The sequence below is a fragment of the Apis cerana genome, linkage group LG15 (genome assembly GCF_029169275.1).
Source record: "Apis cerana isolate GH-2021 linkage group LG15, AcerK_1.0, whole genome shotgun sequence".
Lineage (NCBI taxonomy): Eukaryota > Metazoa > Arthropoda > Insecta > Hymenoptera > Apidae > Apis > Apis cerana.
This window is the reverse complement of record NC_083866.1, coordinates 6695913-6717819: the sequence shown is the minus strand read 5'-3', so window position 1 is coordinate 6717819 and position 21907 is coordinate 6695913. Positions and strand designations below refer to the sequence as shown.

Sequence of the window (21907 nt, the reverse complement as noted above, 5' to 3'; positions counted from 1 at the left end):
TAAGTACTATCATATCACATAACTTTGATTAATTTTTATAACATATTGTTTGAATTAGGATAGATAGAATTTATGAATTAAGTTCGAATGACAATATATATAAGAATATTTAATATATTTTATAAGAAAAAGAGAAATCTGATGAGACTAAATATGAACATTGAAACTTGCGCCTTGTAGTCTGGCGCTTTAGTCGCTTCGTCAATTGTGCATTTAGATACTAGAGATAAGTGCGGTTCTGCCAGGTTCTACTGATGTCGCAACAATTCAATCTAACCTACGAAAAAAATTAACAGCGTCTTGTTCAAAGTAACTGTCAGTTCACAATACGTCAACGTAAAGTGATTCTATTAAAATTATTTTGTATATTCCCGACTTTTATTAGTTCATTAATTGATAAGGTTTGTTTTCTACTTGTTAATATTTTATAACTGATTATTTTCAATTTGTTTAACTATTTCATATTTTCAGCGAATTCATATTTGCAACACATGGCTAATAGATCCTTGTTAGATGATAAATCATAAAAATTTGAATATATCGAAACTAAGAATAAGAATAGTATCTCAATCGAAGAATTGGAACGGTATTCGCCACGGCTTTCACAGAGATGGTTGGATTGGCGGGCGGGGGAGGTCATCTGTATCCCTCGCCCCCAATGCAACCTAATCCAGAATGTAAGTTTTAATTATTTCCATAAATATATTATATTATTTCCATAAATATTTTAAACATTAATGTAATCTTTTAACATAATAGATATTCCTCACTATTATTTAATATAAATATTTTCTTATAGTGAGAGAAATGACAGGAATCGCTCCTAGTGCCCCAACTAGTGCAGATGCTTGTTTAAGCATAGTACATTCTCTCATGTGTCATCGTCAGGGTGGAGAAAGTGAAGGATTTAGTAAACGAGCTATTGAATCTTTGGTTAAAAAGCTTAAAGTAAGCATTATGTAAATGCATGGGACTAACAAATATAATTAATATCTAATGTAATTTATATTTTTCAGGAAAAACGAGATGAATTAGATAGCTTAATAACTGCTATTACTACAAATGGAGCTCATCCTAGTAAATGTGTTACAATACAGAGAACATTGGATGGAAGGTTACAAGTTGCTGGTCGTAAAGGTTTCCCACATGTTATTTATGCACGAATCTGGAGATGGCCAGATTTACACAAAAATGAATTAAAACATGTCAAATACTGCCAATTTGCTTTTGATTTAAAATGTGATTCTGTATGTGTAAATCCATATCACTATGAGCGAGTTGTATCTCCTGGCATAGGTATGTCATAAAACATATTTTTCACTTTTTTTCATAGAGAGATCATGTGCTTCAATCGATGTTTTTTTTTTCATTGCTTTGTTTCTTTGCAAAGCTTCTGTGAATTCATTTGTAGCACCATAAGTGTAAATGATTTATTGTTGTGGCCTTGGTGTATGATGGAATGGGTTGGTTTCCCCGCACAGACCCGTTCTTTACAGACCTATCTGGACTGACTCTGCAATCGGGAGTAGGCGTAGGACCAGGTGGTAGATTGGTCAAAGATGAATATTCAGTTGGTGGTGGAAGCAGTGCAACAGCTGGAGCAGTAGGATCTGCAATGGATGTTGATGGAGAAATGAACCAAACTATTCAGCATCATCCACCTACTCAACCTACTTCATCTAATAACACTCAGTCATCTCAACAGACTTTTATACCAGGTCTAGCACCACCTAATTCAAGTAAGTAAAAGTTTTTTATTTTTTTTCAAAAAGTATAATTATTTATTATAAAAATTTGGATTTTTTACAATTATTATTTACTAAAAATGTATGTGTTCGTAGTATTTATTAGTGAAACAATCAAATTTTCTCTTAAATTAAAATGTTACAAATTGATTGATAAATGTATTTTTAAATATGGAGTTGCTGAAGCTGATTTTATTTAAATATAAAGCATGTTTATGTGATCAAAATCTTGTGATATAAATAAATGCACTAAAATATACATGAAAAAAATGCTTTATTATTGTAATATTATATTGTTAGAAGATTTTATTTTTTTCCTGCATATCTTTTATTAATATTGCTTTATTCAGAATTATTTTGCATTGCTAGTTTGATTTCATTTTAGCTTTATTCTTTCTTTTTCCTTTTATTGTTTGGCACAGCTAGTGGTGAGGGTGTGTTTGGCAGTAATGGGGGAGGGAATAATGGTGGTAATCCACATAATAAATTGGATGACAATAATTGCCCCAGACAAACCTGGATTCCTACACCTCATCATCCTACAACACGTAACATTCATCATCGTACGTATTAAATAGAATGCTTTCTTACATTCTATTTTCTGTCTACTTGCCAGTTAATTTTTGTTGCTTTTTGCTAATTTCATAAATATTTGCATAAATATGTAATCTGACATAATAATTAATTTCAGAAATACTGGCTATAGTTTGAGAATAGTTGATATTTTATGTTATGTTGCCTATATTGTGTACGAGTTATATTTGATTTTGCAGCAGTAGTACATCCAATGAGTCACACCGTAGGTAGCCAACAGCAGTCATTGAATACATCTAGTGGAAGCAGTGGAACACAGATGCTGAGTCCTTCACAGGGACAATCTACTGAAACATTTTATGGAACAAACACACCTCCTCAAGATCTTAATCAACCACCTACTGTTGATGCATTAGCAGCATCTTTAGGTATGTTATTTCTAATTTATCATTTTTTAGCGTTTATAAATCTCAAATTCGCTTTCTTAATAGGCGAAGGTCAAAATTCTCCCGTATCTCCTGTACATCTTCATCATTCAAATGGATTTCCAGTAGGTACTGCTGCTTATAATTCAGGAGCACCACAATGGACTGGACCCAATACTTTGACATATACACAAAGCATGCAACCTCCAGATCATAGACATCTTCATCCTACTTCTTATTGTAAGTAACAATATATCATATTCTAACAATATAATAATTAATATTTTTATTAGGGGGTGGTCATGGAGGTGAAGTAAGTGGAAACATCGGTGGTTTATTATCTACACAACCAGCACCAGAATATTGGTGTTCAGTTGGCTATTTTGAATTAGATACTCAAGTAGGTGAGACATTTAAAGTAAGCAGTGGTTGTCCTACTGTAACAGTTGATGGTTATGTGGATCCAAGTGGTGGCAATAGATTTTGCTTAGGAGCTTTGAGTAATGTACACAGAACAGAACAAAGTGAAAAAGCTCGTCTTCACATAGGTATAATGTCTTATATTATTTTCATAACTTTTAATTAACTTTTAATAATTCAATGAATTTTGTAGGAAAAGGAGTTGTGTTAGATTTAAGAGGTGAAGGAGATGTTTGGTTAAGATGCCAAAGTGAACATAGTGTTTTTGTACAGTCTTATTATTTAGACAGAGAAGCAGGTCGTGCACCCGGGGATGCTGTGCATAAAATTTATCCCTCTGCATATATTAAAGTCTTTGATTTACGACAATGTCATAAACAAATGAGAGGTCAAGCTGCTACTGCTCAAGCTGCAGCTGCTGCCCAAGCTGCAGCTGTAGCAGGACATCTAACACATGGAGCACCAATTACTAAAAGTTAATATAATATATTTATAATTATTATTATATAAATTATAAACACAAATTATAATTATAATTATAAATAAAATATTTTTTATATTTTTTATATATATATAAGTTAATAATAATTTATATATATATGTAATAGGTCTTAGTGCAGCAGCAGGAATAGGTGTAGATGATCTTCGACGACTTTGCATTTTGCGTCTAAGTTTTGTAAAAGGTTGGGGTCCTGATTATCCTCGACAAAGTATAAAAGAAACTCCTTGCTGGATAGAGGTATATTTTAAACATTATATCATAAATTATTTAAAAAATTTAAAAAAAATATATTTTTATATATATATATATAATATAGGTACATTTACATCGAGCTCTTCAATTGTTGGATGAAGTTTTACATACTATGCCAATAGATGGTCCACGGGGAATTGAATAATTTTATTTAATTTTGGATAATACATAAATATGTACATCAAGAAATGTATCAAAAAAAGACACATTACTACAAATTCTGCATCACGTGTGCAAAATGTATAAAATACATACATATATGATACTGTGTAATATTATTAAAAATTTTGAAAAAAATCAACAAAAAATTGTTGATTCAAATGAAATAGTGTGAACTTTAAATCCAGAAAAAAAAAAGAAAATCGTGTTGTTCGAGGTTTTTATTGAAATTTTTTATATATTTTACACACATGATTTACCGTGTAGGATAAAATGTGCCACGGCCTTGAATTACCGTCAACGTACAAATATTTTGCAAAGGAAATATTATTTTTCTTTATAAAAAATTATTTTTTAAGAAAAAAGAAGTACATCTACAAAAAGAAGTGAAATGGAAGACTTCTATTTTAATAGGCAATCATTATCTGATTTAAGAAGAAAAATACATTTTCTACGGTATGGCCTGGTGAGCTCAGCAAAATGCATGGGTAAAACGTGATACTTTCGGAATCATGAATAGTTGTAATCTCATTTTTGAGATTAGCTTTGTAAGATAGCATAACTTACATATATTCTACTTAAAGAATGATAATAAGCTCATTCACTGTTTATGTCAAATATAACAACAGTAAAAGAATTGATTATATATGCACAGTAGGAAGGTTTTCTAAAAATATATATTTCAAAGTACTGTTGGACAGCTTTAGTATGTAGAAACACTGCGATAAATATATAATTCTATAAATCTATAGTGTCAAAAGAATCTTAGTATATAACCAAAAAGAAATTTAATAAAAAAGGTATTTACATAGTAAAACATTAATGGGAGCAATTAAATATTGAAAAAAATTGCATTAGAAAAACATATTTTTATTATATCTATATTGGTTGTACCGACAATAATTTGATATTATGTTATTAGAATAACCTTCTATATTGTCATCTGTTTTATACTTCACAGCCAAAAAGTATCACTAGGCAAATATTTACAATGTTTGATTTATAATGATGTTTCATGTCTCCTTTTTTACTATTACATTTCCTATAAGAATATGAGTTAATTCAATAATTAGTATTATTATAATTATTAGCATAGTTGTTGGTGGTGAAATAAGATGAAAATATTTAAAGTGTGGTACAATCTAATTATTTTAATCAACCACCAATGTTACTACTATTACCATGTAGTATTTGTTGAATAATTATACTTACTGTTTATTAATCATTTTATTATTTTATATTCGTACAAAATATTCTTATATATATATATATGCTATATTTGATAATATTATCATACAGAAAAAAAGTTGACCAAATTTTATACCTATTCGTATATATATATATATATACGTATGAGCGAATATGTATATGTACGCATACCGACATTTTATCTTATCTTCATTTATTCTAAGTAAGAAAAATATATTGCTTGTTTTTATGAATTGGTGCACATTATAATATTCTAATTTTTTGCTTCTTTGTTATTATTGAGTAGAGATTATTTAGCTGTTTGTGTTCATGTTGTCTTTATATTTTTTATGTTACTTAATCAAGATCAATCTTATTGAGAAAAAACAAATTGTATATATAGGCATATGTATACGTATTGCGTTGCAAGTAAAAAATGAATTATTCTTGATTAAATATTGAATTATTGTGAGATATTTTATGTGAAAATATGTATTACCTTGTGACAAAAACAAGGTTGAAAAGAGATAGTTTTTAACATAATTAAAACATATTATAAAAAAAAAGAGGAAAATTGTATAGTAGAAATAACAAAAGGATGTGCATTTGTTAATGAATATCAAAGAAAAAAAATAATATTGATTAAATTTTTACATATTTTAACTATAAAATACATGAAATTTTATATATTTTTCTTCATTATCATTATCATTATTACTATTACTATTATTACTATTATTATTATTATTATTATTATTGTTATTATTATTACTATTAATTATTATTAATAATTATTATTATTATTATCATCATCATTATTATCATATTATTACATTATTATTATATATTATTATTTTTGTTTAAATTAAAGATATGAAATTCAAATAAAAGGGATAAATCATTTTTAAACATACTTAATACCAAGTTCGCTTTAGAAACACATGTGCCATCATTTTCATATTTACCATATATAAAATACAAACAGGATTAAGAATTTTTATAAATTCTATATTTTTACCAAACTTGAAAAATACAAATGCAACACATGTTTAAATTGTGGTGCTTTAGTACGTCCTATACTGATAGATTTTACAAGATTCAGAATAAAAATTTATACATCTAAATTAAGTTAAATTTATATAAAAACATAAGATGATTTGTAAAAATGCGTTTGAAACTACTGTAATATTCTGAAACAAAAGATAAAAGAAGAATTGATGCATGAAATACAATTGAGAACTTAGCAACTTTACAACGGAAAATATTTTACATACATGTTCATATGATATTTTAATGATGCCTCCAAACAATAGTTTCTTACATGTGTATATTAAAAATGGTATCAAAGTGCAATAGCTCTGTCTTATGTCAAAGATACCATAATTAATAGTTATAAAAGTAAACAATGCCTATATAACTTACATTTATGATTGATAAATATAGTAATTTAAAAAGGATTTATAATTATTTTTTTTTTTTCATTTTTATCAGGATATATGCAATACATCTCGTTAAAATTTTAATAAATTTTATTTTGTATCACAATCAATGACAAAACTTACATGTATTTTTTATTTTATGCTTATTTTATCATTCTATAAATAACATTTTAATGTAATGAGTAGATTTGTTATTTTTAATAATTGTTATTGATTGTTTTTTGTTTATTAATATTTATTAATATTGATTTTACTTGTGTTTTAATAGAAGACTTTATTATTAATTATTACAGATTTTAAAACTCAAAGACTTATTCTTAAATTTTATAAATCTATACATAAGCACGTACAATAAATATCAATATAGAATTATACATTAATTATTATTATTCATGATGTAGGAAAATTATAAAATAATAGATTAATATACATTTTTTTACTAGCATTTAAAGTTGAATTGAAAGATAAATCTTTTATATAATATACGTTTATTCTTATATTTTGAAATCTTGAAATTTAGTTAACAACCGGCGATCTAATTGTCTATTTGTTTTTTTTTAAACAGAGTGTGTTTAAACCAAAGATATTTCAACAATAAAATTACGTCATAGTATGTTACAAGTATATATATATATGAAATATAAAAGTAATTATTCTTAATGAGTATATTGCAATGCATAATGCAAGTAGATTCACATATAAATATCTCAAACCATATGTTCAAACACAATTTCATTCAGGTATAAAATTGTCTGTTGTTAAAGTTATGATATTTTAATACAAAAATAAATATTATGCAAATTACAAATTAATACCTGTGATTATCGTCGATACAGAAAAATATATGAAATCTATATTGATTTATATCAATGAAGCACATTTTTGTAAAAAATTAAAAATGATTTGTAAAAGACGATAATACATTAGATCGTTCGAAAAAAATTTGTGCACCTAATGTCTTAAATATAAGTTGCAACAATATGGAAAAGCAAACTATAAAATCAGATAATTAATAAAATTTGTATGCCATATTGTAAAGCATATATACTTACAGAACTTGAATGGATGTGTTTACAATCTTTTTGTTATTATATTATAAATACATTACATTATATATGATCATTTTCAATAAATATATTCTGAATTAGAAAAAAATGTATTAAATTGAAGTTGATATAGAAGGAAACTGTAAATATACAAATGTAGCTTTAGAAAAAATTTTGTTTATTATTTTGTTTATTAAGAGAAATTTCTAAAATACAAACTATTTATAATGTAACATTTATTTTAATTTGTTCTATTAGCTATAGTAGATGATTCATTTTTTTTAGGCTCATCTTTGTAAAAATTACCATTACGATCAATTGCAATATTATGATCTATAATATTTTCCAATGCATTCAGAATAGCTTGATCTATATTTTTAGGTGTAATAAATGTTGTAACTTCTTTTTTCACCTTTTTGATATTTATATCTACAATTTCTTGCGTTTTCAAATCTCTTTCCTTTTTTTCTTTTAATTTTTTATGAATTTCTTGTATACGGTATGTTTTTTCTTGATTTAATCTTTCTTGTCGTATCATAGCTATTTTTTTATTCCATTCATCATTTATATAAGAACATATTTCAAAATCTTTCTCTGTATTTACTTTTGTATTATTAAAATCCAAATTCTTTTTTTTTTCTTCTTCTTTTTCAACAAAAAAACACCTAAGACAAAATTGCAATATAACATTTTATATACTATATAAATCTGTTATTATAAATAATAATGAAAATTTCATATACATTAAAGATTTCATTATTGTTCTATAATTATTGAACAAACGTTTAAGTTCACAATAATCTTCTATAGGTATGATTGTTCTTTCTGGTACTCTAAATATCTTAGATTTTGCTGTTGGTAACCAAATTGGTTTTCTTTTCCATCGTACACATTGAATACAGGGTCCATTGGATATTAAATGATCATAAATATTTAAATTTCGTACTGTTAATTTATTAATATTAAGTATCATTGGCGATCCTATCATTATTTAAAATTAATTTTCCGTATTATATATAATTCTAAGATTATTTAAGAATATTAAAGAATACTTAAGATTATATTATACTGTAACACATATAACTTTTAACTTTTAGCCTCAAGATTATTTTATTTAAAAACTTAATTTTTAAAATATGTTATCAATTTCATGATTGGAATCATTACTAGGTTAGGAACATGTTATTGTAAAGAAATTTATCTTTAGATTTTGTATTATCTAGATATCGCTTTTATATCCAAATGATACCTATAAAACTTTATTTATATTCAATTCAATAACGATTTTTGGTATTCAATTTATTTAACTTCAGAAAAAATAATTGAATTTATTTTAATTTATTGAGAATAATTATAAATAATATATAATAATTTGAATTCATTACATCTAAATTTCAATAATTTCAATAATTATTTCAATAATTTTATTGTAATAGTAAATACAATATAAATTTAATATATTATAATAGTCCAAAATAAAATATTTTAATTTTATATTTAGATTACATAATTTTATATAATTAGAATTTAAAATAATTATTTTTCTCAAAAAAAGATTTTATTATTTTATTATTAGAATTTTGATAAAATGATTTATGAAATTTTGATTTGTATTTAGAGTATTATATTAATATTTTCTTTTTTACGCATAAAAAATAAACGAAACGGCGAAATAATTAGTCTCAGTTTTCGAGGACATCATTAGATACATTGCACCACTTACCTACATAGCGCTATTGCTTTTTTTTAAAAGCAGTAGTGTCTGAGATCTTGGTCTGGCAAGTACTATCTTTATTTCGCATTATAAATTCATCATTTACATTTTTTTATTTTTTTTCCAGTAAATTTTAAAATATATATCGATTGTTCAAATAAAAAAAAAAATGATAAAAAAAGCATTATCGACGAGGCGCGAAATAAGTCTTGTTTCAAATATTAAATAAAAAGTAAAAAGAAAATAAGAAACGTTAAATCAGATTATTAATTAAATTATTTAATTATTAATTTATTGATATAGTGAAATATAAAAAACAAAATGTATAGTGTTCATATGACACCAGGTAGATCTTCTGATAAACAAAGTACTTCGAAAAATATGGATTCTGAAGTAGGAGTATATAAAAATCGGAGAAAAGAATCGATTCCAGTTAAAGTTTTCAATTATTTGAAAACACAAATGCAGGCAGAAGGAATTCCAAGTAAGTAAAATTTTCATTTAATTTTTATTATAAATAAATAACTTGAAATAAATAACTCATAGTTATCTTTGCATACAAAAATTTTTGTTATTATTTGATAAAGATTGAATTATAAAAATCAAAAAATCGAAAATATGATAATCATTTATATTTTCTTCTTTCGATTATATATTATATGTTATGGACAGAAGGCTTTAAATAAATATTTTATTAATTTACATTTGTGATGCTTGCTGTTTATTTCTTATTAAAATATATATATATATATATAACGATATATAAATATTGATTGAAGATAAAGAAAATAAACGAAAAAAAATTTTTGATTTTATTTTTAATCAAAAATATTTAATTCGGATAATCTATTAAAATTAATTTCATTTTTTTTATTTCTAATATCGTTTGTTTCTTTATCCTCGTTTTATAAAAAAAAATTGCATGTTTTTCTCCGCATATATAGTAGGTATATTTTGTAATTCTTTTTTGCCAAATTTATATTTTTACAAATACCAACTTAAAAAAAATCATTTTACTTTTTTTTATTTTTTTAATACTAACATATTTTTTCTGTAATTAACATTGCACTTTTATTAACATTGAAAAAATAGTTTTACATGATCGCTATAACATAATAAATCGCTTTTTTGAAATTTTTAGATTAAATAAGATAATCTCCAATTGATCATGTTTGACTTTGATTTATAATCTTAAATATATAAATAATTTGTGTAATTATTTTTCTTTATAAATTACATAATATCATTGTTTTTATATTCTTTCTTTTTTAATAATGATAAATACAATTTTATGTACTATTAATAGTACACATTTTTTTTTTTAATTTTTAGAAAGATCATTTACTTGACTAACCAATGGTTCAGTATTGATCACTGAAAATAAACAATCTGTAACTTCAACATTTAAATCTTCGCATATATTTACATCTTTTTCGGCTGGTGTTTCGTAATTCGTATAATTATGAGTCCAAACTTCAGTAATTGAATCTTCACTTCCCGCGACTGATTCTCTTAAATCAGACTCGTTATTTGATAATGGTGAATGTAATGGCCGTGATTCTTCTATCATAGCTTCTCTAACGTTCGTTTGTAAATTAGCCATTCGCATTCCGCATGAAGTATCATTATAAAGTAACCAATATGGAGAAAATGAATGTTGTCTATATTCTGCAACAAATTTTTCTTTTTGAGAGCAACTTATACTTGATGAAACTGGTGTATGAGTAACAATAGGAGCTATGTAACAATATACACAAGATGTTTGATCTAATTTCGATAAATCTATACGTTTGTTACTAATGAAATTCAAAATATTTTCTAAAATAGAATCTGGAGGCATTTTGGATATTCTTTTTGGCCAAAATGGATCTAGCATTCCTGAAGATATTAAAAACATAATATTATTTTTCTTTATATTCTTAAATAAATAATTTTAAAACAACAGTAGAATAACTACATACCATTTGTTTGTATTTTATCTGTTATAACAGGTATATCCCTATGATTATTAGATTCTGTTTGTATTATAGAATTACAATTTTGTTCTGATTGTCCTAAATTTTCAGATAATGGAATGGTTGACTGATTATTGTGTGAACAAGAATATTCATATGGAAGATTAGCATTGTAATGATTATTGTTAGAAAATGTCTGAGTTGTAGTAGATGTATATGTTTCTTGATCTATATTTGCATTTGAAAAGGAATGTGTATATTGCAAATACTCTCCAGTGGTTTCTGTACTGCACTTAATTAAATTTTGTAAATAATAGGAATTATTACAATTAGATTGATCATTAGAAATAATATTTGTTTCACAATATTGATTTTCTTCCGATGGATTCAAATTTAATAAATTTTGATTTGAATTATATGGATGTATAGTCTCTGTCATTCGATATTGACATGTTAAATTTTCATCATTTATAGGCTTATTTAAACTATCAGAAATTATATTATCACAATACATAGTCTGAAATACTTTTGTTGGTTGAACATCTGATGTTGCATAACTGTTACCTGTTGCATCCATAACATTAGTAATAGTCCAATTTTCATAGACTTGATGCATATCAATATTTGTGTTAGGATATTTATATTGATTAATATTTTCATTTGTTAAGACATTTGAAATTTGTTGACCAATTTCTTCAACACTTTTCACAAAAGTTGGTTCATTCAAAAAATATTCTCCCTTTATACCATTTAGAAATCCATAGCACTCTGTATTGTTCTCTAAATTTTCTTCATTATCTTGATTGTCTGATTCAGCAGTTAAAGTATCAGAATTATCTAACAAGGTATTGGATTGATATTGTTCCATTGTCCAAAATCTTCCAAGTACAGGACTGGCTATCTCTCCCAAATTTGCACCAACTGGGGCTTGTAACATTTTTTTTAGAAGTATAGATCCCTGCATATTGCTATTTGTATCTTCTAATGTTTGATATTCTACATTATCATTTGGTTGATATATAGATGTATCTACATTATTAACAGCAACTATATTAGACTTAGTATAATTACTAATATCTAAAGGAACTTTTTGCATATCAGATGAAACTGTTGCTGTTCTTAAATCCACTATAGTTGAATCTTGTATTTGATTATTATTTGCATCATATGTTTGAAATTCTCTTTGGATTCTTTTTAATAAAAATTGTTTAAACTCTTCATAATGAGGAATTTTGTTATCTTCATCTCTGCTTGCAATTTCTTCTTCTGCACCCACCTGTAGAAATAATTATTTTATTTAAAATAAATATTTTATTTTTTTAAAATTTTGTTAAAAAACATTACATATAAACTAATAAAATTTTCATTGTTATAGAAATATTGTAAATATAAAATTTTTAATAAGATTGATAATTGATGATCGATCTATAAAATTAATCATATTCGATATAATTTTCTGTCTCAAGCATCATCGATCAATTTTTGAGACGAATGTGAGATTTTATAAAATAATTTGAATTTTTTCAAGTTTGAATATAGTTTACAACATCGAAACTAAATGAAAATCAACTCACCCACTGATAAGGTGGTTGCTGTTGCGGGCAGTAATAATCATCAGCCATACCGTAATCAGGACTATGTAATGGTGTGGAGGTTAACCCGAGTTTTCTGATTTTGACTTTTCTCACTTTCCTCTTACGATTCTGCTTAAGATCTTGCAGTAGCCTGCCAACTTCATTTTCATTTCCGCCTTTTGCGGCTTGCAACACTTTAACCAGTAATTTCTTCTACGGCCAGAAATCATAATCGATCGTTCAAAAATCAATTTACTTGTCGTTTTAGGAAAAAAATTAAGAAGAAAATTTTTTTAGTTATATTTCTAACAATAAATTAGTTACCTTTATGTTACCTGGTACTCGATATCGGAGAGCTAAAGCTTGTAATTCTTTGTATGATAAATTTGAAATATCGTTGCTATTCATTTTTCAATATCAAGCCATCCAGTCGTAATATATCCTTCCCTCAATTCTCACACATTCCTGATATGGCCGATAGAAAAATTCGTCTGCTAACCGAATTACGCGGTTTCTTTTAATTTAAAAATTGATTTAACCGAAAATAAATTTCACATGAAATATTGAAAAAATGTTGAGGAATATCGTCCTTTTCATTGTTAAATTTGATTTGTCTTGAAAGTAACTATCTTTATTATATTATTAGTCAAAATTTTTCAAAGTAGTTTATATTTTAGTTATATTTCCGTTTAATATTAAATAATTTTCTTAGAATATATTTGAAACTTATAATAAATTAATAAAAGCATCTTTTAAAAGAAGAAAATTAAAGATTTTAATTCTTTAAATAATGTTTTCTTTGTATATTTTTATACATACAATATTCTTTTATCAATGATTACTATTGATTACTATTATTGGTATCAAGTGCTATTATCCTGCCATCTGGAAATTATGATTTTACAATTTGATCTTATCGATCGATAATATTGCCACTTTCATAATTCATGCGAATAATTTTATATTTAAGATGTTTCATTAAAATAATTTATAATATATTTTGATGTATATATTCATTTAATGTATATATTCAACGTTTGATATACATTTCTCATATTTATCGGTGATCAATATATTTCAAGTAAATGATCTAGACCTACAATCATGTTTTTGGCTTTGTTTCAATTTTAGAAAGTATTTTTGCCTGTCTCATGTTTATAGTATTAAAGTTCATAATGCATTAAATCTTTTCCTTTTTATTTTAAAATGATATGATATTATGATATGACAGACAAGTTGTGTGTGATGTCCGCATTTAGTAGAATAATCGTAAATAGTCAGCCGTATCTCGTAGCTGTTCTTTAGAAAGTAGTAAGTATCCAGATTAAGTGTACATATATTCCAGACTAAATATACATATACTGATGAGTAATTTTACGATCGATTGATCACTAATTGACTAATTTCTGTCTGATCAATGAGATAAGGTATTTTCTACCTGTTGCTTACGTATAGATATTTTTAGCAAAATTAAATTTTATAATTGGAAAAACAGCTTCATTTTTACATAATTTCATTATTTTTTTATTTTGGCTATTTTAACGATAAATTGCCAAATAATTTTATTCAACTTTTGTTAAGAAAGAAATAATCGTTTTATAAAATTCTCTTATAGGATACATTAACGTAAATAAATTTTTTTCAACGCATCTTATTGAAATAAATTGTTCACTTCAGCAAATTGGTTAAACTCGATAATTGATGAGACTTGTTTTGAAACGTATAAAAATAACATATGACGATTGTAGGGAGTTGTGTGCATTATTCTAGCGTGTAAGCGAAACCAATTGATTCGCTAGTGTGCAAATATAACAACTGGGTGGAAAAGAAGCCGGATGGAGCGGGGATTGGGAAAAAATAAGCAAGGATAACGAGCTGAATGATGATTGTTTATTGAAATAATATCCCATTAGCTACCGGTGGCCAATATTTGGCATATGTATATAATGGGAAAAGAACGTAGACTTGCGCGCGAGCAAGTATACCCCGTGCTTTTGCGTGGCAGCTGTTTCAGTGCATCAACGCGAAGGCTGCGCACATCGTTACCCAGTCCGTGGCTTATACGTTAGTCGGTCGTGAAGCATCGATCGGAGAAACAAGAGGTGCACGCGTTGATCGGTTTTGAACGAGAAGTTACGAGGAAGCAACGTGAGAAATTGAGTGAGAAGAAAGAAAAGGAAAAAAAAGAAGGAGAAGAAGGAGAAAAGAAAAAGAGAAGAAGGGAGAAAGGAAGAAAGATCTGGTCCAGTGTGAAGAATTTTGATAATCATAGCGGGAAATTGAAAGAGATCGTTCGATCGATCGTTTCGAAGCAACGACGGAAACGAAATCGACAGTCGGTGGTTCGGATCGCTGAGCGCGATCGTTTACTTGTGAACCGGCAACGAATCGGTGTTTGCGGTCAATGAAGTCACGTAAGAGCCGCGAGAAAAGTAAGTTCATCAATCATAAAGGCCGACTGTAGTGCCGCTCGAGTTTCCTCTCCGATAATCGGTGCAGGCCAAGTCGATACGTCGTGCCGTGGAAAGAGATCCTCCTTGAGACGAAGGGATTGACACGACAGCCCAGGCCCGAACGATCTCCCCCTTTATCGCGAAACCGTTCGTTGCGGTGTGTCAGTGCTAACAGCTGCCAAAGATGCAACGGCAAGGTGCGAGACTCGTTCGACAGAGAAAGAAAGAATATACAATACATTACAATACAAATTCTTCTCTTTGTTTGCCCTATTGACGATTCCTCCTTTGAGAGATAGCACTTTGGAATACATTGTAATTAATAGTTAGTCCGCTCTAGAGAACCGACCGATGTGACCACGTTTTATGCCTCTCTAGACGTTGTCTTTTTCTCTCTTTCTCTCTCTCTCTCTCTCTCTCTCTCTCTCTCTCTCTCTCTCTTTCTCCTTTTCTTTCTTTTTTTTTTGTATATACATATATAGACATAGATCTCCAGATCTCGCGCGTTTTTAATCGACAAATGGTCCGAAATTGCAAAGTGGGGTGGATACAGGGTAGGAGCTCTCCCGTTGCTATGGTGACCCCGGATGCCCGGGACCAGAGCTGCTAGTGGAATTACACAGTGCATACATTTATAATGTGTATATAAAACCGAGTTGAAAACACACGGCCGTGTTTTACACGATTCTCGACCGAACAACGGTGCGCTTAATAATATTTTTTTTTTTTTCACCTGTTAACTAAATCTTTCTAGATAATAACAACGTAGACTTTAACACTCAGAATGCTAATTTTCCTTTTACGTATTGATTCTTATCCAAGCTTTACAGCTTCTTTAATATTTTCATCTTCGCATTTCTTCGAAAGATTTAATATTCAGTTTTACTTTATGTAATTCCGTGATTGTAATTTTAGCAGCGATCAATGGGAAGCTTCTACCTTAGTCGCAAACAAGCCCAATAGTATTTCGCTTTTGAACACAAATTTGGACACGTTTTCTCTCTTAGCTTGCATTGGAAATCGTAGAAAGGACGAGGCGAATGACGGAAAACAGCATGATATCGTGGAACAGTTCATCTCGAATAGTTTTTAACGGTCGATATCGATTAAAAAACATATTCGATGCTTACGGTTTATTTAAAAATTTTTCCTTTCCATGAAAATCTTTGTTTCCTTGAGATCATGGATACTCTCGAGAAAAAAGATTAGTTCGCTTGATCGTCTTCAACTATATTAAACGAAAGCATGTGTAAAAGATATTAATTGCATGATAGGATGGACACGCGTGAATTCATTTGAAAATTTACTCGATAAAATTGCTCGATATCTCTCGAAACGCTGAATCTTTGGAAATTCATTGATCGATGCAGAGATTGAAAAGCAACTTGTGGAATTCGCATATGTCCAACGATAGGTGAACGCGTGCCAATGTCGCGTATTTCCGTAGTATTTATATTATTCGTGTAGCAGTATACATACAGCAATCTCTCGTAGAGTATGTTGGTAGAATTGTCGATTAATAGGCATTTTTATGATTAGGTGCATCCGTACAGAGAGTTACAGTTATTCTTTAGCGCTCGATTCTCTATCCATGCGATGTAGCATTGGGTCTGCGCTTTCGTTTGATCTTGAATTTTATTTTCGATGTCGGTAATTATTATTTATAGCGCTTCGTGTTAATGAATATCGATTTTACGTAGCGCGGCTTCGATAAGAAGCGCGTCTAGACGGTCGTGTCGCGCTGAAAATTTCCACCCACGAAAGCGTATTGTCAATCAAAGTTTAACTTTCATCCGTGAACGAAAGCGATAACGACTCGATGCTGCACCACTCGATCGATCTGATGAAAATTTCACAATTTTTCGAAGTATATTATAATTTCCGAATATAATATATCTTTCGATCTCTTAGACTCTGTTTGATTTTTAGCGACAATTTCCTCTATTCTCTCTCTTTCTCTCTCTTAACTCCACGCATCTTTCCATCGTCGATCGAAAAAACGACGAAAAAAGAAAAAGATGGAATCGTGCGAATATCGTTTCTATTTATTATATTCTCTCCCAAGTAAAACACGATCTTCGATAAAAATCTTTGGATACCGATTGTAAATCGGTCCTTTTTTTTTTCTTTTCAAATCGAAATGTTTTACCTGGGCAATAATAATTCTTCCTGTTATCTTTCGCTCACGAGTTCTCCGCCTGCAAGTCTATGCACCTGTATATCTCCAGGTACTATCCGTCTTGGCAATGCGCGCACTGTCTCCCGTAGAATTCCCCGTATTTACCGAAGGGAGGTGTAGGCAGGTTGCCCGGAGGATATCAGCCGTGATATCTTTCCATCCCTCGGGCACCCGGCGCATCCTCTCCCTAGTAATGCGTTTTCTTGAGCTCGTTGCACTTTATCTCGTAAGTAGATACGCGCCATCTTCTCTCCTGCCTGCTAGTGAGAGAGAAAGAACGGCGTTTTTTCCCTTAGCCTGGTGTAGAGGAAGACGCACTTTGATCGAAGGTGAGAGGGGAGTATCTCGAACGCGTGGTACAGTCTTAGGAGTGAAGCGCCTATTGGCAAACTTACAGAGGGCGAACTTGAAGAACTCGGGGGCATTTTAGGGGGTTCCACCGCCGGTGCCCTTGCCCTTGGCGGCAGGCACAAGCCGGAGGAGCTTTCCACATTGGCGGCCAACACCAGATTCTCCAGGAAGGAAATACAGCTTATCTATCGCGGTTTTAAGCAGGAATGTCCCACGGGTCTCGTCGACGAGGAAGCTTTTAAACAGATCTTTTCACAGTTCTTCCCCCAAGGTGGTAAGTAGCGGTGAGATAAGTTGAGCGTTGTATAAAGTATAAAGTAGTTTCAACAGAGAAAGGATCAACGTTCTTTCAGACGCTAGCCAGTATGCTCATTATGTCTTCAACACTATGAAGAGGAAACCGTCTGGAAAGATAAGCTTTGAAGTGAGGATCTTTTGGAGTGTATACTTAACTCGAGTAGTAGATACGATTTTAGATAGTTGCTCGTTCCTTTTTGTATCCAGGAATTTTTGACCATTTTGTCGAAAGTTTCGAGAGGATCGGTAGAGGAAAAACTGCAATGGATATTTGGACTTTACGATCTGGACGGAGATGGATTGATCAGTAAAGAGGAAATGTTGGATGTTGTTGGTTCGATTTATGAGATGTTGGGCCGTTATACTCAGCCACAAATAGTCGAGCCGCATTTAGCGGCTCGGGAACATGTCGATCGTATTTTTCACGTGAGTATCGATTTCACTTGATTTATTTAAACGTAATTATTTGAATGAAATTTATTTATACGTGATTTATTTAAACGTAATTAAAAGTTTTTTTTTTTAATCGATAAGAAAATTGAATTATGAATTGATTCATGAATTTTTCATCCTCAGTTAATGGACGCGAACAAAGATGGCGTGGTGACAATCGAAGAATTAGTACAATGGTGTTCCAAGGACGAACAACTTTTGCGAAGTCTCGACACGCTTGATACCGTCTTATGAGATCTTTATAATTATTTTATAATCCTCACTCGATTCCCAAGACTCACAAATCCCTTTAAAATTATAATGCAACGTTCGAACGAGTTCTATTAGTACTTTCTAGAAATTCGACTATTTGGTCGTATCATTTAATATTTAATACTTTATGGAAGGAATTGAATTTCGATTGAAATTACTAATTCGACTTCATCGAACGTTGCTTGTAAATATGTACTTATCCTACCTACCCAGTCTTTCAAGCGTGCTATTGAATGCATGATGAAATTAACAGTATTATCCCCGAATAGAATTTCCTTCTTACATCCTGCATGTACTAAGCCTTGTGCGACTAACAATTGTGCGACTATTCGATTGTCGTGCGACTGTATTTTTAATTTAAGAAAAATATTTCAGCTAAAAGAAGAAGATGAATTTGTGCTACATATAATTTTGATTTCGGCATCAAAAAATATGATATCAGTATTGTCTTGAAGGATTAAAATACCTTTCGTTGGTATTAAAATTTTAATGGTACGAATTTAATAATTCAGAGCAAGTTATCGAGCGGTTATGTATGTACAATACAGAATTGTTAGGTAAGATCGATGCGATGGGAACAAATCAATCTCCAGATTCGTTAAAACGGAGACTGAACTCTATATTTAAACGTAACATCTAAACTTTAAGAAAACTTTAAGAATTTTATCAAATTATGCTATAACGTTTTTCCGTAAAATTCACAAAGCGATCTAAATGCGATCTAATATTTCTTAATACTTCTATATTTCCTCTAAATTTCTTTCTAAACTTCTTTCCTCTAAACTACTTTCACGAGTTAAGAAATATTCTGTACTTCTTCCTTTAAATAATTTCATGATGCACGTACGAAGCAGTTTTACTTTTTCACGATCGTTCAATTTTCTCTGATTAAATAAATAAAATATAAATGTACTTGATACTGACCATTACTATGGTAGTTAAGTACGATTAAAAGTATTTTCAAGGAGCTTCGATTATTATCCATCGTTTGGGTCATTTTGTTATCTTGCAGCGAATATAATTATAAGATTATTAATTAAAAATTTATTCGAAACTTTTACATTCCAAAATTTAAATATAGCTTACAAATAATAAAGCATTCGAGAAATTCGTAGAGAGAATTTATTCAAAGTTTGTTCGAGATTAATTGTTTGTTAAATTCAGATATATGCGAATAATATTTGACAATCGTTTTCTTGTATAAATGAATATAAAAGTTTTCTTCGATCTTCCTGCTATATTCTTGAATATTTCCAGATTCTTTATTCATATTAGGAAATATGGCAAGAAAATGCAAAAGTTCAAAATATTTAACGCTATAAGTTAAAAGATTCGCATATGTCTATATTATAGATCATAGATTTACAATATCTTCAAAGACCCATGTACGATGGAACATATATAGTTAGTAACCCAATAATAGCGTAGTGCCCTCGACCAATCAAGAGAAACGTGGTCCTCTAAGATCAACGCCTCGTGTGATTCTCTCGTACCTTATTACATTTATTATTACTATCGCATAAAAAATATTGTTATTAATATTGTAATTACTATCAAAACTTATTACTTGTCTTCTATCAAATTGAAGCAAGGTATTGCGCTCGCAATAATGAAAATTATTGGCGCATATTCGAGATATTCTAAATCTTATGTGTACAAATATCATCGAATTTGTTGAATTTCTCAAGTTTATTAAAATATCCATATTATATTTGAAAAGATGTGATCTAAAATGTTCTATATAATGTCATGTGGATATAAAGAGATCAATTCAACGTTTATACATTCAATTTCTCTGGGATATGCAATTTTAACTAGCATATTCTATACAAAAATATTTGTTATATATCTTATATCAGTTCCATTCAGGAATCAATTTTTTTACAAACTCATTGCTAATAGATTGCTGATAAATTGTATACTTATGTTTATACACGTGTGTATAACAATTTGAATCGATTACTTTCATTATTTTTTTTATCAATAATTATAATCATATTGTTAAAACAATAATTATACTGTTTTATGATTAGATATTCTTCAATTTTTTTTATCACTGCTCAATTTTGATTGTTTTTTTTTTTTTGAGATAAATTACATAAATTGAAAGATATATTAAAAAAAATAGTTTTTATATTTAATTATATTAAATTTTATTTAATTTTAGATATTGAAAATATGATGTTTATCTTTTAAAATAAGATTGGTACTAATAATTTTTCTTTTAACATCATAAATTGTACATGAAATAAAAATAATTATAATTATAAAATGCAATATGTATCATATATATTATTTTTGATAAATTTCATAATCTTTAAACTTTTTTTTATTCTTTATATTTTATTTGAATTAATGTAAATGCAAACATAATAAAATTCATTTTGTTAAAGAGAATCACAGATTAGAATAGACTGATCGTTCAATTATGTGACATCTAGTTCGAAGGATAGCAACAGTAGTATTGGATATGCATCGCCGACCGAGTACGAACAAATTCAAGCAACATGTATTGAATAAAGTTTGTTGAATATAACAAATATTTTTTTATCGAAAGAAATTACATCGAATTGCATTTTATTCAGGAACAATAAATTAATTAATTGTTATTTATATAAGAAATTCGTATAGGATTTTTCCCCTCTTTTATTATCTTTCTCTTCTTTTCCTTCTTTACCATCTTTCTCTTCCTCTTTTATCATCTTCCTTTTTATCTCCTCTTTTTTCTTATTTTATCATTCTCTTTTTTTTCTCTTTTTTATCATCTTCCTTTTTCTTCTTTCTTTGTTATTTTCATTTTATTACTCTCTTCTTCTTCCTTTATCATTTTCCTATATATTATCTCCTGTATATCTTTCATACATTTTATATATTTTTTATGTATATTTTTATATCTAAAAGTAATTTAAAAAGATAAATATAAAGCAGACGTTATATCAAATCTATAAATAGATATTAATAAAATGATG

General features: G+C 28.5%; 4 protein-coding genes across 24 annotated transcripts; 2 read left to right on the top strand and 2 right to left on the bottom strand.

Moving 5' to 3' along the window:
- The first annotated feature begins 196 nt into the window (after positions 1–196).
- On the top strand, positions 197–4674 carry LOC108002511 (mothers against decapentaplegic homolog 4). Of its 16 annotated transcripts, none has more exons than XM_062085831.1 (12): positions 197–401; positions 472–677; positions 800–948; positions 1017–1296; positions 1497–1739; positions 2168–2308; positions 2549–2707; positions 2771–2944; positions 2998–3252; positions 3318–3599; positions 3733–3863; positions 3943–4674. In XM_062085831.1, exons 2-12 carry the CDS (start codon positions 611–613, stop codon positions 4021–4023), a joined length of 1962 nt encoding a protein of 653 aa, XP_061941815.1. In that variant the 5' UTR covers positions 197–401; positions 472–610; the 3' UTR covers positions 4024–4674. The 16 variants fall into 16 exon arrangements, with proteins under 16 accessions (XP_061941815.1, XP_061941817.1, XP_061941814.1 ...); XM_062085833.1 differs by having other exon boundaries at positions 198–401; positions 2522–2707; positions 2831–2944; XM_062085830.1 differs by having other exon boundaries at positions 198–401; positions 2522–2707.
- Positions 4675–6736: 2062 nt separating this feature from the next.
- Positions 6737–8897, bottom strand: LOC108002314 (small ribosomal subunit protein mS26). Of its 2 annotated transcripts, XM_062085843.1 has the most exons (3): positions 8454–8891; positions 7930–8375; positions 6737–7850 (listed from the first exon to the last, which is right to left on the bottom strand). In XM_062085843.1, the coding sequence occupies exons 1-2, from the start codon at positions 8696–8698 to the stop codon at positions 7952–7954; spliced, it is 669 nt and encodes a 222-aa protein (XP_061941827.1). In that variant the 5' UTR covers positions 8699–8891; the 3' UTR covers positions 6737–7850; positions 7930–7951. The 2 variants fall into 2 exon arrangements, with proteins under 2 accessions (XP_061941827.1, XP_016919418.1); XM_017063929.3 differs by lacking the exon at positions 6737–7850 and having other exon boundaries at positions 7883–8375; positions 8454–8897.
- Positions 8898–9464: 567 nt separating this feature from the next.
- LOC108002316 (Kv channel-interacting protein 2) lies at positions 9465–21560 on the top strand. Of its 4 annotated transcripts, XM_028668974.2 has the most exons (6): positions 15244–15385; positions 15453–15603; positions 17983–18210; positions 18290–18360; positions 18441–18659; positions 18810–21560. In XM_028668974.2, exons 2-6 carry the CDS (start codon positions 15591–15593, stop codon positions 18918–18920), a joined length of 642 nt encoding a protein of 213 aa, XP_028524775.1. In that variant the 5' UTR covers positions 15244–15385; positions 15453–15590; the 3' UTR covers positions 18921–21560. The 4 variants fall into 4 exon arrangements, with proteins under 4 accessions (XP_016919423.1, XP_061941825.1, XP_016919426.1 ...); XM_017063934.3 differs by lacking the exons at positions 15244–15385; positions 15453–15603 and adding an exon at positions 9465–9908; XM_062085841.1 differs by lacking the exons at positions 15244–15385; positions 15453–15603 and adding an exon at positions 9471–9908 and having other exon boundaries at positions 18016–18210.
- Positions 10702–13412, bottom strand: LOC108002315 (putative uncharacterized protein DDB_G0282133). 2 transcript variants are annotated; one of them, XM_017063930.3, is made up of 4 exons: positions 13278–13412; positions 12954–13166; positions 11386–12655; positions 10702–11302 (listed from the first exon to the last, which is right to left on the bottom strand). In XM_017063930.3, exons 1-4 carry the CDS (start codon positions 13359–13361, stop codon positions 10746–10748), a joined length of 2124 nt encoding a protein of 707 aa, XP_016919419.1. In that variant the 5' UTR covers positions 13362–13412; the 3' UTR covers positions 10702–10745. The 2 variants fall into 2 exon arrangements, with proteins under 2 accessions (XP_016919419.1, XP_016919420.1); XM_017063931.3 differs by lacking the exon at positions 12954–13166 and having other exon boundaries at positions 13278–13403.
- Positions 21561–21907: the final 347 nt, after the last annotated feature.